Here is a 22,853-nt window from a genome sequence, read left to right as displayed (position 1 = left end):
ACTCAAGGTAACATGTTCACTGCTGCTAAAATGACTCTCTGTTTTCTATAAGAAGAAGAGTGAGTTTTCCCCAAAATGTCTTGACTTGACGTCAGTCAGTGTGGGTGCCTATGCTGAACGTCTGGGGCAAAGTTTCTTTTTTTTAATTATCAACACCTGATGTGGCTAGTAACGATATGATGTGCCTAGAGACAATATGTCAACTGTTGCTGTGTGTTTATGTGGAGATGTGTTCTAAACTTGTTAACTACTTCCTTGGTTCCAAAAAAGGGCCAACAGAGAGGCCAATTTTCCCCTAGACTAAGCACATAGGCCACGATTTGGGAAAAAAGACATCCTGGATTTGGCAAGTTAGGAGATGTATGGTTCCTGGTTTGGCAATGTATGGTTTGAAGGGAATTTTTTAATACTAGTAACTATTGGATTCAAGTGTATGTACAAATGCTCGCTTTCCTGCTAAATGAGCTTCCTATTCTAGTGTCTCTTTCCAATTATACCAATACACATAATTCTTTTAGTGCATCTAGTTACATGGACAGTAAAGATCATGGATGATTACCAGCAAAATGGTCTCTTCAATTTTCAGTGTTTGTAATTACTTTTAAAGTTAAAATAAAAGTTTAAAATATGAAGACTATTTAATAATAAGATCAATAGTAACCCTTTCCATTATGTTGTATAAGAAAAACACCTTATGATGGGAAAATAAAATCAATTTCTTTTATTACATCCATTTCTTTTATTCTATTCATTAGACAATAAGGGTGGGTACTATTTCCTTAAGCATAAACTTAATTTAATTGGAATTTTTTAAAAGAAAATTTCTGACATACTTCTCCTTCTTCTCCTTTATTATGTTAGTTGAAAAGCACCAAAGAAAAGAATATCCACCCTAAAACATCTCAAAATATTTACATAATTCCACTAACAATTACACCACCAGGAACATCTAGAGTATAGAACAAACAGCAGTGTCACTTGTTTTCCATTCTTACTACCACTTACATTTGGTTCCCTGGTAACTTCTGAAGTGGTGTTCAGCATTCCCTGCCAGATCCGAGAAAGGTCTCGAAGGTTAAATACATAATGGAATTTTGCAGGGGTGGGGAGCATTTTAGTCTTAGTCATTTGCCATAGCCGGCGTGTCATGGGAACCAATTTCATCACTGAATTCCTCACTTCCTCTGAGAAACCCCTTTGAGTACAGTAGTAGCCTATGCCAATCACACCTAAAAGGGGAAGAAAGTCATAGCATTTTGACTAATGGTTCAAATCAACAAAGTAAAATGGAAAACATTACAATGTAGAGTTTGCACAAGTATAATTACATGTTATTAGAGGACCACTTATCAAAGAAATTACACTAAATAACGTTCTCATGGTTTTTAAAACCTAAAAAATTGATATAGGTTCAAGTAGACATTCAGATACTGCAGTATCCAGTAGCATCCAGATCAAGTAGCATCCAAATACTGAAACGCTGATTAAGAAATACTCCCAAAAACTCTAGTTGAACTAATTCAATATTATTAAATGGTAACCTTAAATATATAAAGTTGCTTTAGAAAAAAAATAAGAAAAAGGAAGGTTTCATGAATCTTCTAAGATTTCTCCATTCTGTTGTTGACTTTCCATGCACTATAAAATATTTTCACTTACTATAAATATAAAACTTCCCAGGTAAAATGCAACGATTAAAAGTGCTAACAGTCATTCTTTCTGCTTCATTTTACTTTTCCCGAACTTAGATAATTTACATGTCATTTGGTTCCCAAACCTTTGACATTCTCCACTAGCCTAGGGTGCTAAGATGACATCTGAGTCTGTCAGAAATTAATTAGGGTAATCCTAATGAGTTTTTTCTCAATAGTAGCTTCAGCAATGGTATTAATACCCAACATGAATGCATACATAACTCTACACTCTCTTTCTTCAAAGAGTAATTCCAAAATCAGTTATAAACTCATTTTCATTACTCAGTTAAATAATTATGATTATCTATTGGACTAGTTTACTTCAAGGAAATTATTTCCGAGTACCACATAGTTAATCAATAACTTATTACACTCATATAAATTACTCTGAAGATCAGACTCTAATTAATCTCTTCTCTGTGCATAATTATTTATTTGGCCAACATAATCACGTGAGTTGGTTACAATACCAGTTATATAAACCTTTGGCGTAGTATTCTATCAATCCAGTCCTCAAATATGAGTACCAGGATGAAACCATGTCATCATCTCCATGTGCACTTAGTGCTTAACCTTGTTTAAAAAGCTAGCAACAGTTACTTTAAAAACATAGAAAAAAATCTATCTAAGTACCCAATTCAGTGCATATAAATAATAAATCCTTATATAAACAAAACACACTATTGAGAATGATGAATGCAAAAGACTAGGAGTCACCCAATGCTTCTTTGTGGACCACTGGGTGGATATTTTCTCATCGGACCATAAGCAGCTATTCATGTCCCCCTGCCCCTATGCCCCATTGACACTCATTTTACCAAATATCTTGTCCATGGAAGCATCAGAGGGCAAAGTGCAGTTAAATATAGAGAACTGCCTCTTGAGTCGTTGAGGAATATCATTGCGTCCACCCCCAGGATGGATCATGGCTGCCAAAAGCTGGATGTCCACAATGCTGGTAAACTCCCCAGGCTTCTCCAGATTATAAAATCCATTCTGTTCCATCAGCTGTCGTACTATCTCATTAGTAACCTAGGAAAGACGATTTTCAGAATTCAGACATCATTCCTTTAGATTCCAGAACCTAACTCGAGTGTTTTCAAATAATGGACTTTATTGGAATTCAGAAACCGCACGTTGAAAAAGTAGAAAAATATTTACTCATCAAAGAATAAATCAATTTTGAATTAAAGAAATAAAGTCCACAATAGCATCATTATACCTGATCTCCCCACTCATTGATTATAGGCATGTTCACATCATCAATAAAAACAGTCATCTTCTTTCCTGCAGGAGGGCCATATGTTGTACCCATGCGTTTATCCACATAGCTCTCTATTGTTCTCTGTTAAACAAGAAAGCCAACAGAATCATCTGTAAAAATATCCCCTAAAACATGTTAAGTTATTTCTAAAATCTAGGAACATTTGAATTGACAGGAATTATTCAGAAAAGCCCCCAAACTTAATTCTGGAGAGCAGAGCATGAAGTACCTACATTATCTTGCAGAACATTTACAGCCTTTGAAAATTTGGTTTAATTTAGAAGTCAATGAAATTCTCATTAATTATGTAAATTTTGAATGGGATGAGACCCGTCAGTCCATTTCTACAAATTTACTTCTGTCTTATTGTGTCTAGCTGATGAAACTATAACCCCAATCCTCATTATTCAAAGGGTCCAGCCCTGCTAAAAGTCTCCCTATAATCAAAGACAAAGTTAAACAGGGTTACAGTCCAAGAAGCTTCATAGATCTTTGCTCTGAGCCGTACAGCCTGCCATAACTGGAAGACTGCTTTCTCTCCATGAAGAAGGCTGCCGACTGCTTCTGTATAAACACAATCCAATCCAGTGCTTCGGGGCACATGCAGTCGCACTGAATCACTTCTCCTCCTGAGACAAAGTGGGGAAGAGCACCCACCTGTGTCTCCTCTCTCATGTCTGCATTATCAGCTTAGGTGGTACAGGAGGAAACTACACTGTGCTCCACAAGAACACTCTCCTAGCAGCATGTAAAAGAACATTAAAAATGATGAAGCTAATATAATGCTGTATATCAATTACACTTCAATAAAAAAACAAGGGGGGAGTGTTGGAAGAGGTAACTGGGATATGGGGAAGGACCCCAGACCACTGACACAGTACATCCTTTCATGGTAGTGCAATGCAGTTTGGAAATCAGTCAGTCACTCAAAATGTATGCACTGAGTAATGAGAGCTAGGACTGCAAAGAAAACAGAAAGGGCTTCACGGTCCTCATGCTCTAGGAGCTCCATCCTAAAGACTTCATTCCTACCACTGTAAGCATTTACTGATACGTGATTTTAAATCATGTTGAAGAAAATGTTAAGTATAGGAGAAAACAGATGTATAGTAAGATAAAATGCATGCTCCTATTCAAAATGGTCTTCTTACCCCATGACAAAAAGCAAACCCGTTAAAAATGATTTTAATAATCCAAGATATAACCACAAAATAAAGCCAAGATATAAGTGAAAATCCACACATCTGTCTTTGGAAATCTTCCCAGTTTGGTCATTTCAAATTGTACACTCCTATCATCATTTTAAAGAATACCAAGAGATATGAACATTTTTCACCATTTTTAAATAGGAAGATATATATCATAACTGATTCAATTATAAAACAAATCTCCCATGACAACAGTACAATGGCAAAAAGAAATCGTATTTCCCTGACATAAAAGCAAACTGTTTAAAGTAATGTACGAGGCTAAATTTAGCTCTCCTTTTCAATGAATTTAAATGCATAAGGCAATTAATCTCCTGAAACCTGCCTATGCAAGCTAGAGCCTTCCACACATTTCTGTTCTATTAATGAAAACTCACAGGCACATGAAGATTTTATGTCTTGGGAGGGGAAGGGGCCTTCTAAGTACTAAATGGCCACAGGTGAAATGAATACGGGGTATAATATGGAGTAATAGCCGCACACCTGCACTTTCTTCCTCTTCATTATAGTCCTAATTCTTTGAAATTGCAGGAAATGACTAACAGCTATATATGCTGCAAAGAGCTAAATTGATGAAAACAAAAACAAAGGAGGGAGAGAAATTAAACAGTTCATGAGCCTGGAGTCCAGATCTTTCAGTTTTTAGAACTGCTGCCTGTTAAATCCTTACCTGATGAACTCTGGAGTTTGGTGAGGCCTCCTGAAGTCCTGAAACATAGTTACTTCATGTTCTACTCTATCATGTATCTATTTGGGGATGTTTGGGGAAACCGTTTACTTGGGCTGATACCTCCAACTGGACTTCACTTGGATAACCCATAGTGTCACAGAATCAACACATCCAAACACAAACACCTCTTACCCCAAAGTCCGCAGCCCCTCCATGGTCCTTCATTTCAGGGATTGGCATCAACTAACTAACTGCCCCATCCAAACATTTCCACCTCCAGTATCAGAAAGTTCTTCCTACTGGTATTTCAGTACCACCTCCTCCCTGGACAATGACATGCCCCAGGTCAGTTGTCTTTCTCATGGAGATTCATGTGACCACCTCTTCAGTGATCTTCCCTGCCTCCTCCAGTCAGTGGTGCAAACTTCTTCATAAGTCATATACACTATCTATAGTTTGTGATTTACAGTTTTATCTGGAATTTTCTGCCTCCCCAAAGAAACCAGTCTAAAGAATTACAGACCATCTTTGTAGCATTCTGCCACCTCATTGTGATCTCCTTAATTTGAGGTCTCACCTCACCCACTGTTTTGGTGGAACCAACTATAATCCAGTTAACAAAAATAGGTAGATTCATTCGATTATTGTCTGTCTCTCCCACCAGACCATTAAGGAGGGAAGGCACCTTGTTTTTCTTGCTCATCACTGCATCTCAGTATCTAGAAAGGTATGTATAATGCATTCATCAGTAAAAAATTTGATACATAGATAATAAAGACAAGAAACCTGGGAGTTACTTTCAATTTTTTTCTCTCTCTTCTATCCCTCTTCTCCACCAATAGCCACTCAACCAGCAACAAGATGGAACAATTCTGCTTCCTAACTACAACTGAGCACATCCGTATGTGGCTTCCATTCCCCCTGTATTATCTTGGTCCAGCCCAACCTCCCTCCTGAGGAATTACGAAAGCCCTCTCCTCTTGGGTCCCTGGGTGCAGCCATAGCTCTTCCACCTTATTCTCTGTTCTGCAGCTGGAAGGAGCTTTCTAAAGGGAGGTGCAATCCTGCTCAATACTCCAGGGCATCCCCATTGGTGACTTTCAAGGGACTCCGTGATGCTCACAGCTTCTCTCTTCCATCTCATTTCCAAACATCCTCAGTCTTTGTCTTCTGGTGCCTCAGTTATGAAACACACACCATAAAGTGATGCTCATCTCACATTATATTCCTCATCTTTAAAATTTACAGTGTTCATTATGAGATCCTTATTTACATATTCCTACAGTAGCCATTTCTGAGCCAAAAGAAAATCTCTCAGGATTAATGTTAGGCAAACACAATTTGTGAAATGTTGATTTAGATGAATGATCTTCCATAAATGTCACTGCTCTCAATCCAACTATTGATAACAAATTGAAATCTCTAGCAAGTGCCTGGACTAAGGGCAGTTTATATTGTTCTTTGAGAATAAACAAAAACTTTACTCTGAAATTAGAGGATAATAGTTCACATAACATCATCTTGAGCTATCTTTGGAACATAAAAAATATTCTGATTTTGTTGTCTATCTCACACACACACATGGGCTACCAGGTTCAAATCCAGTTGAGACACTGGCATTTTAAGAAATGAAAACTACATGGTTATGAATCCAGATAGACTTAGGAATGGAAATGAGGAAAGCTACCTTCCTCCGTTCTAAGCTAAGAGACAGAAAACCAGAGACAATTCAATTTTCTGAATTAATTTCTTAATAGACAATTCAGCCTCTACAATTCCTAAGAATTAATATAATGTAAATGTTAAATTCCCCCAAGTAATGGCCAACTCTTTCATTACACTGATTTCTGTAATCCCCTAAAGAAACTGATCCCCCCCTCCTCTGGGCTCCACAATAGATTACAACATAAGTAGAACTTCTCTCATCGGCTGTACTTGATTGTGACCATGTCTGCTTCCCCAACCAGACAGAGGAACATGGCAGTGGAAGGGGTATTGGCAGGGGTATGTACAGTTGAAGACGTTGCACACTGCCCTGTTCTTGGGTTTACATTCACATGATTATCTCTGTGAATGGGACATAGCACAAATCTGCATAACCTGTATGGCCTCATACAATAGCACTGACTTGGTTTAAAATTGAAAAAAGGGGTTAAATTCTACTTCTCTCACTTACTAGCTTTGTTTTTGTTTTTCTAATATTGTGGTTACAAGATTCCCCCCATTATCAAGTCCCCACCACATACCCCACTCTCACTTATTACCTTTGTGATTTGATCTAAGTCACTTAGTATTTCTAAACCATAGCTCAGAAGTGGGAGTGTATATAAAGATTTATAAATCATATAAACACACATATGAGTGTATATACACAACACTGTCCATAAATGATGTATATGAAAGCATTTAGTGAGCTTAATGCATTATAAAAATGAAAGATATTTTATTATTACTATAGGTATCTCTATATATCAGCACTGAAATCATTTTTCTTACATATCATATCCAATTAAATTGAAATGTAAAATATACTTAATTTTAGGCTTTCATATCAGCTATTAGCTAAAAGATAAAAATGGAGAGCTTATGCTCTTTACTAAGAAATCTACTGCCTAAGTAAGATCTTCTCATTTTATTATAATTCTCCAAAACCAAATGAAATAATCTTACATTAGTGAAGTTTAAAATGCTCAACAGGACATGATACCGAAAACAACATGAAAATATGTAACTAGAAGGTAAAACTTAAATAAATGCACTAAGTGATAAATCCATCATTTGAATATTAGTGTGGATAATGAAAAGTTATTAGAAGGAGGCATATGGGCGAACTGGAAAAGCACAGTGGAACAAATTGGGACCATTTTCTCAAAGGTTCTGATACCAACTGTGTGAACTCAGACAAGCACTTTAATCTCCCTCCATCTGAGTGAATTCATACTAACAATCAAATCTGACATTTTTATAGAGCTTTACCATGAAAAAAATACTTTCACATATTCTCTGTTATGATTCTCTTCTGGAAACTACCCTTCATACTGTGCTCGGAGGGGTCAAAAAGATTTTCTGCAGGGGCCCCTGCAGGAAGCAAGGATAAATTGGAAGGGATTTTAGGAGCCCAGCCCCAATTCCACCAAAGCAAATCCATTGTAATCCATTTTATAGTTTAGTCTTCTGCGTAAGATTTCATTTGGAAAAGTGGTTGTGAGTCTAGAAAACACTGTGATTTTCTTACAGGCTCTACAGTTCTCATTTTTATAAAGCAAAACCTATTGCTATGCCACCATTTGTAAGATGGTGGCTGTACTCAAACACTTCCAAGATTATTTGTAGAAAAGATAAATCTTTTCAGAAATTCTCTTAAGAAACTTGCATTTACTTCTTAACTTTCTATGTTGTTTAAATTTTTAAAGATATGTATGGATTACTTCCAAAACATAGAAAAAAACATTAAAATAATATTTGCTTTGGGAAAAAAATGAGACCTCTCTCTTAGAAGACAACTGAATTCCCTAAGCCAAAAAATAGGGTGGCTATATAATTTTTGCCCAAACCACACACTTTTAATAGTAATTCCATTAATGATTATAGTGAGACAACGGTAGTAAAGTAGGCTACCTCAGGCAAAAGGGACATGTATTCGGTTTCCTACTGATAAAAGATGTGAAAGTGCCTCCATGGTGAAAACACACAAGCCCTGATGAAAACTACCTATCAAGGAACAGGCAGGTGTCCTTTCTGGGCCAGGAGCTGTCATGGACACAGGAGCGATGGACGGTATCTATTTTCTCATCTACAATTTCAGTTTGGTTTGGATCCAAAAAAGTGGAAGACACTGAGACAAATGCTAACTCCATCAGCCCTTATTTAGCATATGGCTGGAAATTATAGTGAGAACGTTAATTACAGCATTTTGGCTAATTGAAAGCTTTCTAAAATGAATGAGTCTAGCTTAATAGAGAGCTCTGATGCTCAGCAGTCAAAACAGACACTAAAGAGAGTAAATGATCCTGTGACACAGGACAGAGAATGAAAAAGTACTGAGGCCACTCTCACATTGAAGGGTAGAAGGGAATTGGGCTAAAGTCACTGTGAGTCCGATAATGCAACCCTAAAGAATAAAGATTTTTATGCTTTAAAAGCCTGCTTTGTTATTGTCCTAATTATTATACTTTAATACTTTCACATATTCTCTGTTACACTACACTACCACTTCTAGAAATCTATTTTATAGATTTAAAGGGGTAAATATCACCAAGAGTTACTTACAAACAAAAATACAGTGACAAGGTCTCATTATATAACTAAGGAAATGTGGCTGTCCTTTGTCTCTGGTTCCTAGGAGGGAGCCTTTAAACCTTTGGGATGAGTAATACAAATGCTTTGTTCTTCATGGAAGATCCCTCAGCCCCCTCACACCAGGCAGACCAACCTTATGACTTAAGGATTGGAGATTCAAACCACAAGGTATCAGCTGACCTCCCAGGAGAGAAGAGGGTTTGGAGACTGAATTCAATCTCAATGCCAAGAATTCAATCCATCAGTCTATGTAATGGAACTCTAATCAAAATTTTGGACATCACAGTTCAGGTGAGTTTCTTAGTTGGTGACTCACACCAAGGTACCTGGGAGGGTGACACATTCTGAGGACACAGAGGGTTCCATTTGTGACTTTCCCAAACCTTGCTCTATTCTTCTCTTGTTTTTCACTGATCCTAATTCATATCTTTCATAATAAAACTATAATCATAAGCATAGTGCTTTCCTGAATTCTGTGAGTCATTATGGTGAATTATCAAAACTGAGATGGTCATAGGAACCCCTGAATTTATAGCCCGTCGTTCAGAAGCTCTGGTGGCCTTGGAACCCCTGAGCTTGTGGCCGGTATTCAAAGTGGGGGAGACTGAATCCTGCACCTGTAAAGCCTTTAGTACTCAGGTAGTTACTGTCAGAATCGCATTGCAGCCCTAAAGATGTAATCCACTCTGAAGAAATGTGAATAGCTTGATAATTATTCAACACATGAAAAAAAAATCACACATTGATTTCATGTTTTAAAACCTTTGTATCAGTAAAGTTATAATTATAACTTTGAAAAAGGATGCTTTTCTAAAGTAAAACTAACAAAAGTTCTTTAAGTGTAAAATATGAAGGAAATGTGTATAATGTTAGCAACTTGCCAGCCTAGGATAATTCGATGTGCTGTTTCCAAAACACAAAAATACCACTGCTGAGTCACTGCAGTTAAGGGCTGACCTTCCATCCAGACCTTCCTATCACAACACTGGGTGAATGGTGTTCATTTGATAGAAGGCTAGCCAGTATTAGAAATTCCATCTCTGTGCAGTCATCAACTACATTAAGTGGTCAAAACTCATGATTTAGCCATACTCTCAACAATTTTCATTGCTCTTTTGACACTTCATTCCAGCAACTGAAGAACAACAAAGTTAATGAAAAGCAAATTGCTTTGGATTTGGGTTCCCCTAAAAAATTCTCTTCCATCTTCAAATTACAAAATGTGTATTCTTCATTAATGTATTAATGTTCTAATGAAGGTCTCATAGATGATTTGCAAACAATAAAGCATGGACTGGCATTTACTATTTCTTTCCCAGTTTCAATAGGTTCTTACCCAATGTAGGAATAGCAGAAAAAAGAACAGCCAGGTGCTGCAAACCCAAGTCATTTGGAAGTTTCACTGACAAAATCAGTGCAAACCTGAGGGTCTTTTTCTGTTATTCCTCAATTATATGATGGGGTAAAATCTTCAATGTGCTATGGTTCTAAGATTTTACTCCTTCTTGTAACTGGTAATGGAGAACCATTGTGGAATATTAAGTCAGGGTACAAGATAAAGGTGGCAACATTGGAACCAGAGGTTGGAAGAGGAGTAAAAGCAGGAACGGAAGAGAATTAGACTTGAACCAAGACCGGTTGGGAATGTTCCACGCTAATACCCTAGTGTAGAATCATGATGACGTGGATTACATAGAAGTGGTAAGGATAAATGAAGAAAAAAGAAGAGGTAGGAAAAGTTCTTCATTAGACACATTAACAGCCCTTCACTCAAGAGAGACCCATCAAAGGTGACTCCAACGTGTCTAGCCTGACGTCCAGAACAACAGTAACACCCACAGAAAAGCAGATAGCAGGGAGAGCAAGCAGGTTTCTGTGGAGGAATAAATTACACTTTCTTTCAGTTTGGGATTTTGCCTGTTTACAGGCTTTTCTACATAGATATTTTAAACAGTATTGAGGCTTTTAAGGTATTAAAAGGTATTTAATATCTTTTTTTATCCCTCCATCAATTAAGATTACATATTATAATCTAACTAGGGAGAGATTCTATTGTAGTTGAACAGGAGAGACAGCGGAGGACATGTGTAGAGGACTTATCACACCTGTGAAAGTGAAGATGATGTTCAGTGGGCACAGGTGGGACAGTAAAGAGGTTTGAGACCCCAGATTTGAGGGGGGTGGGGGTGGGTATCACATATTTGGGCTAATGAGCAAACCAAAGAGCCAGTACCTGAAACATCAGTGCGGTGGTTGCAGAAGAGAAGTTCAGACTTTTGATCATGTGACTTTCAGGATCGTATTTTGACATAAATCCTTTGATTATGACAGTTTTGGCTGTTCCTTGTTCGCCAATTAACAGCACAGCCTAACATACGAGTTGAGGAAAAAAATTCAAAAAATACAATAAAATGACTATTATGGGCTGAACTGGGTCCCCGCCAAATTCCTATGTTGAAGTCCTAACCCCCAGTGCCTCAGAATACGATATTTGGAGACAGTCGTTAAAGAGGTGATTAAGTTAAAATGAGGCTTCTAAGGTGCGCCCTAATTCCATCGAACTGGCATCTATGCAAGAGGAAATTTGGCTACCCAAAGGAAGGGCAGGGAAGCGTGCTCACAGATGGGGATCGTGGGAGCCCACAATGAGCGGGCAGCCATGTGCAAGGAGAGAGGCCTCCGAAGAAACCAAACCTGCCAGCACCTTAAGCTTGGACTTCACCTTCCAGAACGGTGACAAAATAAACCTCTGTTATTTAGGCTACCCAGTCTGTGGTAGTCTATGAAGGCAACCCTGGCAAACCAACCCAGTGATCAAAAGAGAAGGATTTCCCTTTGGAAAAACAAGTCAAAATTCACTTTCTATGAACTGACACATGAAAAATAATGACTTAATTATTAATCAGAACTATTCAACTCTAGTACTGTTGGTTGGGAATAATAAAAAATGTATACCAATTTGGGTATTTCCATCTATTCTATGTAACTACATAAAATATTTTGAAATAAACAAAAGATGCTTTGTGTTTTCTGGTGACATTTTCAAATGCACTATTTTTCTAAAAGAAACAATATTAAAAAGCCATACCTTGCCCTGTTTGGCTATGGTTTTAATTAGAAAGTCAGTCCTCACATTGTCAACATTTGGGACCAGGATGGAGCCGTATTCCGGGGAGACATCAGATGGATAGACATACTCCTCGGTACATGTGTTCCAGTGCATCCATTCACCTGAGGCAAGCACAGAACAGCTTCATATCACTATTACTAATGTAGCTTCAAACTGTGACAAGCAGGCATCCTTGACATCTCAAGAAAGCATCTTCCAAAAACTCCCCATAAAATAAAGATTAGAATCTGAGGTCCAAGTATTTAGTATGTGTTAGCTGAGCCAAAATTTCCCAAGAAACTACTCTAATGTGGATATATTAGGAAGTATCTGGGAATTTTCTTTGTAACTATATGGTTGTTCAATAAAGCATGTAAAAGCTTCAGAACACATGATAGCAGCAGTATGTACCTAAAACCACTCTAAATGTCTAGTCTCACAAGCTTTTCATTACATACTTCCTTAATTGTAAGACTCAAAATAAAATATAAACATTGTCTCTGTGTGTATGTATATATATATATATATATATATATATATATATATATATATATACACAAAAATATATATACATGTATAAATACACACATATGTGGTAAAAATATACTTCACACTTGGTAATTTTTATGTAAATCACTGGTTATATTGTATAAATGGGGAAGCGGCCTGATTTGGAGGTTTTTTTAATTTATTTTTAATTCATTAAAAGCTCAGTGTACAATATATTTAACAAGGGTAAAAATGTGCATTTGGAACACAAAGCAAATTTTTGAAAAACAATCAATTATTAGCTTTCTTTACACATAAAAATTTCCATTTTTGCAGCCAAGAGCTAGGAAGACGCTTCCCACGTGTTATGTGTGAAAGGAAGCCGGCGTCTCACCATCGGAGGTGACGTAATAGTCAAACATGGTGTCGTCGGTGCCCGCTGGAGGCGGCAGGTCCAAGTCAGGTGTCTCCGGGGCCCGCAGCCAGTGCTCCATGCGGCGCCGGCCGGCTGGCTCCAGCAGCGCCCCGATGCTCCACATCAGGGAGAACACGTATAGCCTCCCCAGGTGCTCTGCGGTGGCCTCCACACCTTGCTCCTGAGCGCGATAGGCAGTTTTATTCAACTCATTGATTCTCAAGCCAAACTTAGCTTTCAGGTTTCAATTAAAATAATAAACATATAAAAGGTACAAGAGTTTCCCCCAGAGGAAAACAAGGAAAAGGTGGATATAAAGGATCAAGGGCAGAACTGATCACTGGGAAGAGCAAGCTGGTTCTCAAAGTAAATTCAGGCCTCACAAATGACTGTGAGCCCAACCTAAACTCCAAAACCATGTCTTGCTTTGTTGAAAAAAATACAAAGAGGCAGGGTCCACGTGTGAACATACCCCTCCCCCATAACTTGCACCATCAACTTCAAATACTGTACTTCTGCACAGCATGGCTCAGCCTAGAGAAATTTCTAGAAAGTCAAGTGATTTACCTTCGGAGGGATGAGCCCCTGAAGCATGTTAATGCTTTGCATAATTACAAAGGCCTCAAGTGTCTCCATCTTGTATTCTAAGTTCTGAATACTGAAGCGATACAGGTCGGGAAAAGACTTGGTGTATAGTTGACGAAGAATTTCAGCTTCTTGGGGAGAGCGTTTTTTAAGAAAACCCTGTTTAGAGATTAATTCATTAATTATATTTACTAGCCTGCCAGGAAAATGGCTATTTTCAGACAGAAGTTTTCAAAATATGGATTAACAATAAGCATAATATCTTATGATTATACTGCCCCTATGGTGTACTAAGCCTTTCTATAAATTCTTTCATGTATGAACTCATTTAATGCTCAAAACAACTCTATGAAGTTCTTATTCTCCTTTTACAGATGAGGAAACTGAGGCCCAAAGTGTAACATGTTCAGGATCTCACGGCTGGTACGTGGCAAGGCCAGAATTCAAACCCAGAATATGCTCCAGTGTCCACATGTCCAGCTACTACAATGTACATATGCTCAGGTCTGGAAAAATCTTCAGCTCTGGATTAAAATACACTAGGAGAAAATGTGAGGCACATGTGGAAATAATTTTGAAAAAGAAATATAAGATGAACAAAGGAAATCCATACCCAGAATTTTAAGAGAAACAAAGATTTATCACAATTGGTTGTTTCATTTTATTTCTTCCAATTTAATTAATAACCCATGTAGAAATAATATTAAAGAATCCTCAGGAAGATGGAGACTTTAGTCACTTGGGGAATTCAATGTCAGGAAAATGCATGTGGTCATAACAAAATACCACTTCGGACACAACAATGTTTTCTTAAAGTGAGGAAATTGCATTTGGCATCAAAAGATCTGTTCATTCTCACACACTCTGAATAGAAGCGATAAAATATTGATCCCAAATTACTCAGCAATTCATGAATTTACCATGGTTCCACAGCAACACAAACAAAACAGCACTTTCCAGATGGAACCAAAAATGCCATACCCGAGGCCCAGCCATCAGCCGGCTCCCAGAGGCCGCCAGACCCCCCCCAACCACAGCTCCGCTCTCTTGCCCTCTGTGACCCAGAGCTGCCCTGCACCACTCTAGGCACTTCTAGTCTGATTCTTTGTGAGTCATGCTTCTTGCTAACCATTTGAAAAGAAACTACATTATTTAAAGGCAGATATAAACATCAGGTAGGCATCGTATTAATGCAAAGGCCTTTATTCAGCCTCAACGTAGACAGAAAGTAATAGAAGCTTACATCATAAATAGCAAACATTAAATATTCATTAGCTAGTAGTGCAATAAAATATTTTTAAAAGCCTTTGTGATTTTGAAGAATTTGGGGAAAATCACAAAATTACATTTGCACTTGGAGTTTGCTCTTATATCTGTGGTTAACAAGCCTGAACCTACTGAGGTGCTTTTAAAAAAAAATTCCTGAAACTTCCCTCCCCAGAGATTCTAATTTGAAAGAATTGGGGTATGACTCAATCATCTATATTTTAAAGGACTGTCATTGGAGATTATCTTTGCAAAGCCAGGGTTGAAAACACTTGCTCTATGTTCTACTTCATGGATAGATCATTTAATTGTGAAATCTGAAACCTTCAGAAGCATTTTTAGTGGCATATTCAACCATACACCCAAATCCAAATCACTTTACTGTATTATCTCCTCCTTCTTCACATTTTCACACTCTACCAAATTTAAACCCTTTAGCAACCCAGAGTTTTGTAAATTCTGAAAAGACACTATTATAAGTTAAAATATACACATATAGAAAAAGGAACACAAAAATGTAATGACAATATAAAATAAACATCTACTTTATTTATTAAGTTACAAATTCCTAATTTTTCAATCAAAACCATCTCCAAAAAATTTATAATAATGAAATAATGAAATAATAAAATATGTTTTTATTTTATTAAATAAAGTGAAAATAATATTTTTAATTAATGAAAATAATAAGTTTGACCAACAATGTCAAAAAAAATTTACAGGTGGCTAACCTAATAAGCATTCTGCCTTACAATATAGTATTTATTTAGGAAATATCTAAGTATACATAGCACTTAATTACAATATAATTATAGTCAACATACTATAGAATATATAGGTAGTAATAAAATAATATACCTTATCATGAATTGAAGAGATATTATCTGAAATATTATTTCCAAGTACCAACTTAAAACTAATATTATGACCTTTGGATCTCATAAAATTTTTATATGCAATTTTAATAAATTGTATTCAAGTTAATATTCTATGATTGTTCTCTAACTTTATGTGAAGAATGAGTACTTTTTTAAAATGTCATGAATCCCCAAAGTGATAAGATTAAATTTTACTTATTCAGCCACAGTTTGGTGGGATTATTGATTAACCCAAGCCTTGCAATTATTCCACAACCCATGGGGTGTAACTCACAGGCCTAAAATGATTAGGGAATGAAACGTGTAAGGGGCAATCAGGTTAGGAATGTCCCAGAGCACTCAAGGATCTTCCACAGACGTTAGCATTTAAATGCACTTACACTGCAGGTCTGCAGATAAATCAGCATGTGTTCTAAAAGGATGTCAAAGGCTCTGTTTTCCTATTTAATTATACAATAGAAAGATTCCAATCATACCTCAAGAATAGGACTCCAGTCCAAGAGAGAAGAACTCATGAAAACCATTCCATTTCTTGAGACAGTAGCAGGCGAAGCATTGTCAATGTTGTGAGGTTCGAAAACAATCTTGCAGTTTGGAGCCATGGGAATCCGATCGCCGTTGGCCAGGGTTAGCGTTTTGTTATCATCCAAAACGGAATTCAGATTTTCAATCCAGATGGCATCTACTGGGCCATCAAGAACTATCCAGATATGCTCCCCTAGAATATCCCATGAAAGACAGGGGAGGAAAGCATACATACACATTTGTGCATAAATACATAACTATATACACATAACTACATACACATAACCACCATGCTTGAAGAAATTCTAAAATTTTATGTAATTTTCATTAATTTTTAAATAAAGCTTTCATTGAAGTTATTTTATCGCACAGATCTTTTCCAATTCTTTATATATGAATTGTTTAAAGCCCATAATCAAAGCAAAAAGTCATTTGTTCATTGAACACCTTCATTGTACCAGCCCTATTCTAGGATCTGGTGATGTTGTGGTAAGACATGCTGTCTTCATAGAGCTTACATTCTAAGAGACAGAGGTGATAATCAAAACAATCAGCAAAGAAATGTATATGAAAAGAAAAATTAGGCAGGATAAGAGGATGTTGCATTGCATTAGATAAGTTGATCAATGAAATATTTCATGAGGAGAATGAAATGATGTAAGTGAGGTTGAATTTTCCAGGCAGTGGGAATAGCATGTGCAAAGTGGGTACAAGTTAAGGGTGATCATGTTCCAGGAACAACAAGAAGTGGAATCTGCTTAGCAAGAGGAAAGGGATGTGCGTGGTCAGTCAGAGAGACAGGCGGACCAAGACAGGCAGAGCCGTGGAATTGATTCTGGCTTGCCTATGTTAAGCTTGAGAGGTACAGGAGAGATTGCATACACCTGTTAAACTGGACAACCAAGGGAGAAGTCAGGACTGGAGATTAAAATGCAGAAGCCACCAGCTTAGAGATGGCATTTAAAACCCTAGACTGGGTACATTTCTTCTAGATAATAAGTGTACATAGTGACAAGATGTCTGAGGACAGAGCCCTTCAACCATTAGACTTCTGATACGCTTCTTAGGGTCTCTTTTTCTGGCTCCTGCCCCTGCTGGACCTCTCAGGGAAGCAGAAGTGGGAGGAGAGGAGCTGGTAAATATCCCCAAAGCCAGTGATGGCAGAGTTTCAAGAAAGGCAATGATCAATGATCATCTTCTGAGAGCCAGACTAGACTGAATTGACAATTTGTATTTGATAGGCTGAGGTCACCTGGCTGCTTAATAGAGCAGGTCCAGAGGGGACACTAGGGGTAAAACTTCATAAGAATCACTTAAGGAGATATTTGGAGGTTTAAAACAAAATTGACCAACATCAGCAGGATGCTCAACAGGAATGCCACTGTAAATGTAGGTATTTGGTCAATAATTCCTCTCGATTTCTTAACCTCTCTTCCTCACCAATACCAAGACAAAGTTTGTAGTTCTAATTTTTACTCACTATGCAACAAACTGTGGAATATTCTACATCAAATAAACTGCTTTGAAAATCCTAATTATGCTCATTCAACTCGAATTTAAGTAGAATTATGATCTAATCACGAGAGTCGCTTTGAAAGAAAAGGCCTATGTTGCCTCTTTCTAGGAGGGAAAAAAACCACCTCTCTGAGCTCCTATTCTTTAAAGTAACATTTGGTCCCTGGATCTGTGTTTACACAGGATTACTGGAACCAATCAGAAACAAAATTTGATTTATTTCCAGTTAAACAACTGCTGATATGAGAACACTTTAGAAATTAAGCGTTTTCATTTCTCTTTTGGCAATTGATATTAGGTTGGTCGGCCACATTCCCTAAATGAGAACTTCAGGGACACCACCATGAACATTTTTCAATGGATTGCTGTTGCCTAAAGCATAGACTCATGAAGTCATGTCCAGTATCTTTTCTTTCCTCTGTGTTCTTCTTTCTCCTTGTGATTGCATCCACTGTCCCTCTCCCTTACTCACTCAGGAGTGAGAAAACACAATGAGAGGAGAGTTAATATCACCTCTTCCATCTGAGGTTATTTTCTGAAAACACTGGGTTCAATTCGCAGACTTCATAATTGAGCGTATTCAGAGTGAACCCCAGTCCTTAACAAGTTTGTTTACACAACTGAACATCAGTGGACATCTATTTAAACAGAATAATTTGTTACTTCAATGTAGACTTTGTTTTGGCATACACAATTTTCTTCCCAAAGAAGCCCATTTTCTCCTGTGATTTTTAAAGAAGAATCAGTTCTCTAAAAATAGGTCAGACTTAAATAAGAGTACATTTTTAAAAGAGCCAGTGGAAATAGTTACGTAAGAACACTTTATTCAATACTATCAATTTTCCTTAACAGCTTTGTCTATATATATTTTTCTAAGATACCACAGGGATACAGGAACATTTTTTCAAAAGGAAAATAATTCTTTTTGTAGCCCAAAAAAAGGGGGAGGTGGGAGAGGAGAATTTTAAATATACTAACCAATAATTTCAATATTCACAAATATCACACTGATTTATAACTCCTTAGTTTGACTAAGATGTTATATGAAGAATACAGTTGTTCTACTGATTATAAACAGCCACCAAGGATTTTATTTAGAACCACATGTCAAAAATAGTACTTGTAATTCATCTTCTACCTTTCTTAGCCCTCAGTGTTTTCCTCCAAAGCGTAGAAAATATCCCATCAGTCCAGTCATTTGTGGCCACATCAAGCCGACCAAACATCTGTGGGGCTGTGATCGCTTTGGGATTCATCCTCATTTCCCGGTGCACTTTTCCACAATCTACACCAAGTAAATGCGAATTATAACAACTCAGAACAGAAGAACTGTTGTCATTAGGCAATATGGGACAAATTTGCTATGCACTATCAAGCAGGTGTTCAAACTATGAAAAATGCAAAATTCTTTTGAAAATATATGTCTTTCAGCATTATGAGTTGTCAGAATTAGCCTCACTGTATTTTACTGACTAAAGCATTTTTGCTTTTCTTCTTCTGTAAAAGAAAACTGCATGTTACATAACGGGGAGAAAAAGGATACCATGAAGGAATTAATGCAATCTGGAAATACTTCAAATTTCACAGCTCAGAAATCTTTTGGTCTGCAGTGTACTGGATTAAATCTTGCATCTGAAATATCTCCTAGAGGCTGCCTCATTCCCTCCATTATAAACTTTGATTTGCTAAGATGTGTTCTTGCTCATTTGGAAAAAAATCAGCTACACTAACGTTGAAGGAATCAAGAACTTTTTTTTTGTCACCAACCTCAGAAAAGATACTTTCAAACCCTAGATTCTGTATTTAAGGAATGTGATTAATAAGAGAAGAAGAATAAGGTTTAATGTATAAAATCATAAAAAACAGACACTAAAATACTACATACTATGCGAAAGAGCAACAAACACAGGCACACATTCGCACATACACACATTGAAAAAGGTGTTAAATTAAAACTCATTTAGAAAATTAGGCCATAGTTCACTTTTTTAAAAATCGCAAAAGGAATGGGAGTCATTATTTGAAATATTTTACAGTACTCAAGTTCAAGTTACTCACAATTCAGCATTTTTAATAAATAATATCTATAAGACCAGCAACAGGTTTTTAATATAATCACACTTTACAAAAGGCCAGGAAACTCTTTAAGTGTATGATCGCATCATAGGTAAAAACTGGACTTGGTCTGTTACCCATATAAAAGAAACCATGAAAAATTATTTCATTATGGTAGTAGGAAGAAATGTACCATTTTCATTTAAAATACCATAACAGTTTTATAAGAAAACCCTATGGGAAAGTGTTTGACTTTCAAATTATTGGTTAAATTAATTATTCTAAATTATCCTCCTAGGCTCTTCTTTACTGTCTTGATCACTCCACCTTCATGGACTTGGCCCTGAGTAGGAACCCTCGTCCTGCTGTCACCTCTTTATGGACTACAGACCACCTCACCCCCCAAGTCCCACAGTCTGTTCTTCACAGGGCCACCAGATGGTCTTCTGCAAAGAGCTGGTCACGCCACTCCCCAGCTCAGTGGCTTCCCATCACCTGCAGATAAGAACCTAGACATTTAGCAGACTTACAAAGCTCCTCATGCCGTGCCTACTGTGCTCATTTGCATTCCCCCAGAAAGCAAAGCCTGAGACACGGTCATGTGGCCTGGGAGTCTGAAGCCAGGGGAAGGATAGAGCAAGACAGAAAAGGAGAGAAAGCCCTGATGGGGGCTCTCTGGTGAACACGTCACAGATGTACTGTCCCTCTAACAGCAGGAGGTGGGGCATTTGTCTTCAACTCTTCTCCCCCATTGGGTGAGGGGATGGCTGCCTCAGGGGCATAAATTCCCACCCAACCACTACTTTCAGGCTAAGTCAGTTCCTTAGCTTCAAGGAAACTCATGAGGCTACAAAACTAGGAGACACCACTGGCATTTGGGGGAGAATCTGTCCAACAGCTGCATCTGTAGCAGGGGAGGGAGGGTCAAGGAGATGTGGCACTGGGCGCCCATAGCATCTGCTAACCCCCAACCCCCGTGCTCCCAAGTCCCACCCCATGCAAGTTACATTGTATTGTAACCAAAGCACTTCCCACTACCTACACAGCTCTTCATTCTGTTCTTAATCCATCTGCTACTGAACCCTCACACCTCAGCTGGAGTAGCACCTGCTCAAAAGTTTCTGGTTTCCTTTGCCTCTGTTCACAGCACAATTGTACAAACTTCCCCACAGAAACTCCGTGTTGTGTCACTTGCTACACTGTAAGCTGCTTGAAAATATGGCCATTTTTTTTATGTCTGCTTTCCCATCTCTAGTACAGAACCTAGCAGAACCTCCAAGTACAGAACATCAAAGATATCTGATGAAAAAACACGCAATAATAAGGGAACAGGTAACATACACAGATCTACAAGTTCAACCCAATTACCTTCTCAATCATTTGGGTAATTAAAATTTTCAACAAGAAGCAATGTATTACTAATGATACCAAATGTTTGCCCTACACACTATAACCAAGAACAGGTTAATGTAGTGAAGATGAATTAGACTAATAATTAATTCATCTTCATAAAGAACTTCTCCAAAGCCAGTGATGCCACATGGATTACATAATTTAAACATATTATACATAATGTATCTGTATTGTTTAATATTTAGTACACATTTTGTTCAAGTCCTTGTACCAGGTGCATTTGTAAGTTTATTGGTAATGAGGCAGTTACATAAAAACAACAAAAGTATTATGAAGCATAATTTGAGAGGAAAACACATTTTAAAGCTATGTAAAAATCTCAGAACAGAATCTTAACAGCACACGTGAAAACACATGATAAATCCTGCAGGTATGAGCTCTCAGTTTTGGCAAAGGCAGGTGATAGCTGAGAACATAATCCTGTCTCAGTGTGAAGACCCCCTGGTAGAGGCCTGATGTACAGAATTCACTTGGCCCCAAAGCTGAGGATGCTGAGCTTAAATCCAGTGTGTGCAGGACCCTAGAGCAAGTACAGTCTCCAGCAAGCACCAATACATTATCAGGGCATTGGAGCTCCATGAACTGACTGAAAGCCCAAAGAGGCACCTTTTCCCTGTGGGTCCATACAAGATGCATTCCAACTGCCAAAGTTCTGTGAAATTTTGGTACTCAACTCTGCCATGGCTAGAGGTTGCCTATGCTTTTAGGAAGAGAGTCATCAATGTCTGTTCAGAACCAGAGAATGCAAGAATAGTCATGAATGCCCATTATTCTCAGATGACCTCAGGGTAGGGACTTCAATGCAAGGCTTAGGGACTTTGGAAACTAAATGCATTCACTTAATTTCACCAGAAAAATATCTTATTCCTATTCCAGGTGGGAAATTATCTCATGTTTAGGATGACTGTCAGTACACAGATTTCAAGAGTTGGGATTGGAATTATTTTTTGTTTATTAAGAGGTAGCATGTTGTATTAAGTCATTATTGGGAAGTGGCATGGTATACTGGAAAAGTCTGCATTTTTTCATAAGTAGACCTTGTCCTTAATTCTGAGTTCCAACACTTATCATCTTTGCAACCTTGAGCATTTCTTTGAGTCTTGACTTTTTCTGTATGAAACAGGAATAATAAATAGCCACATCTCAAAATCATTGTGAAAATTAAATAACATAGGTAAAACATATAACACAATGCATAAGGTCACTTTAAAAAAAATATTTTTCTGGCAGCATTATTCACAAAAGCCAAGAAAGGGAAACAAGCTAAATGTCCATCAACAGAAGAATGAATAAAGAAGATGTGCTATATGCACACAATGGAATTTTATTCATCCAAGAAGGACATTTGCAACAACATGGATGAAGCTTAAGGGCATTATGCTAAGTGAAAATAAGTCAAAGAAAGATAAATACTTTATGATATAACTTATATATGGAATCTAAAAATGTCAAACTCAGAGAAATAGAT

The 22,853-nt window shown here is 37.4% G+C and overlaps 1 protein-coding gene across 1 annotated transcript in view; it reads right to left on the bottom strand.

Moving 5' to 3' along the window:
- DNAH5 (dynein axonemal heavy chain 5) overlaps positions 1-22,853 on the bottom strand; it is a 262,049-nt gene that overhangs the window by 83,249 nt on the left and 155,947 nt on the right. The window contains exons 42-50 of the mRNA XM_073237789.1: positions 19,056-19,202; positions 16,354-16,595; positions 13,716-13,892; positions 13,128-13,329; positions 12,224-12,366; positions 11,369-11,503; positions 2,917-3,039; positions 2,513-2,726; positions 1,006-1,229 (exon numbers count right to left, since the gene is read on the bottom strand). Of these exons, the coding sequence (XP_073093890.1) occupies positions 1,006-1,229; positions 2,513-2,726; positions 2,917-3,039; positions 11,369-11,503; positions 12,224-12,366; positions 13,128-13,329; positions 13,716-13,892; positions 16,354-16,595; positions 19,056-19,202 (1,607 nt within the window). The remainder of the gene's footprint in view (positions 1-1,005; positions 1,230-2,512; positions 2,727-2,916; positions 3,040-11,368; positions 11,504-12,223; positions 12,367-13,127; positions 13,330-13,715; positions 13,893-16,353; positions 16,596-19,055; positions 19,203-22,853) is intronic.

The sequence above is a fragment of the Manis javanica genome, chromosome 1 (genome assembly GCF_040802235.1).
Source record: "Manis javanica isolate MJ-LG chromosome 1, MJ_LKY, whole genome shotgun sequence".
NCBI lineage: Eukaryota > Metazoa > Chordata > Mammalia > Pholidota > Manidae > Manis > Manis javanica.
This window is presented reverse-complemented; position numbering and strand designations above follow the sequence as displayed.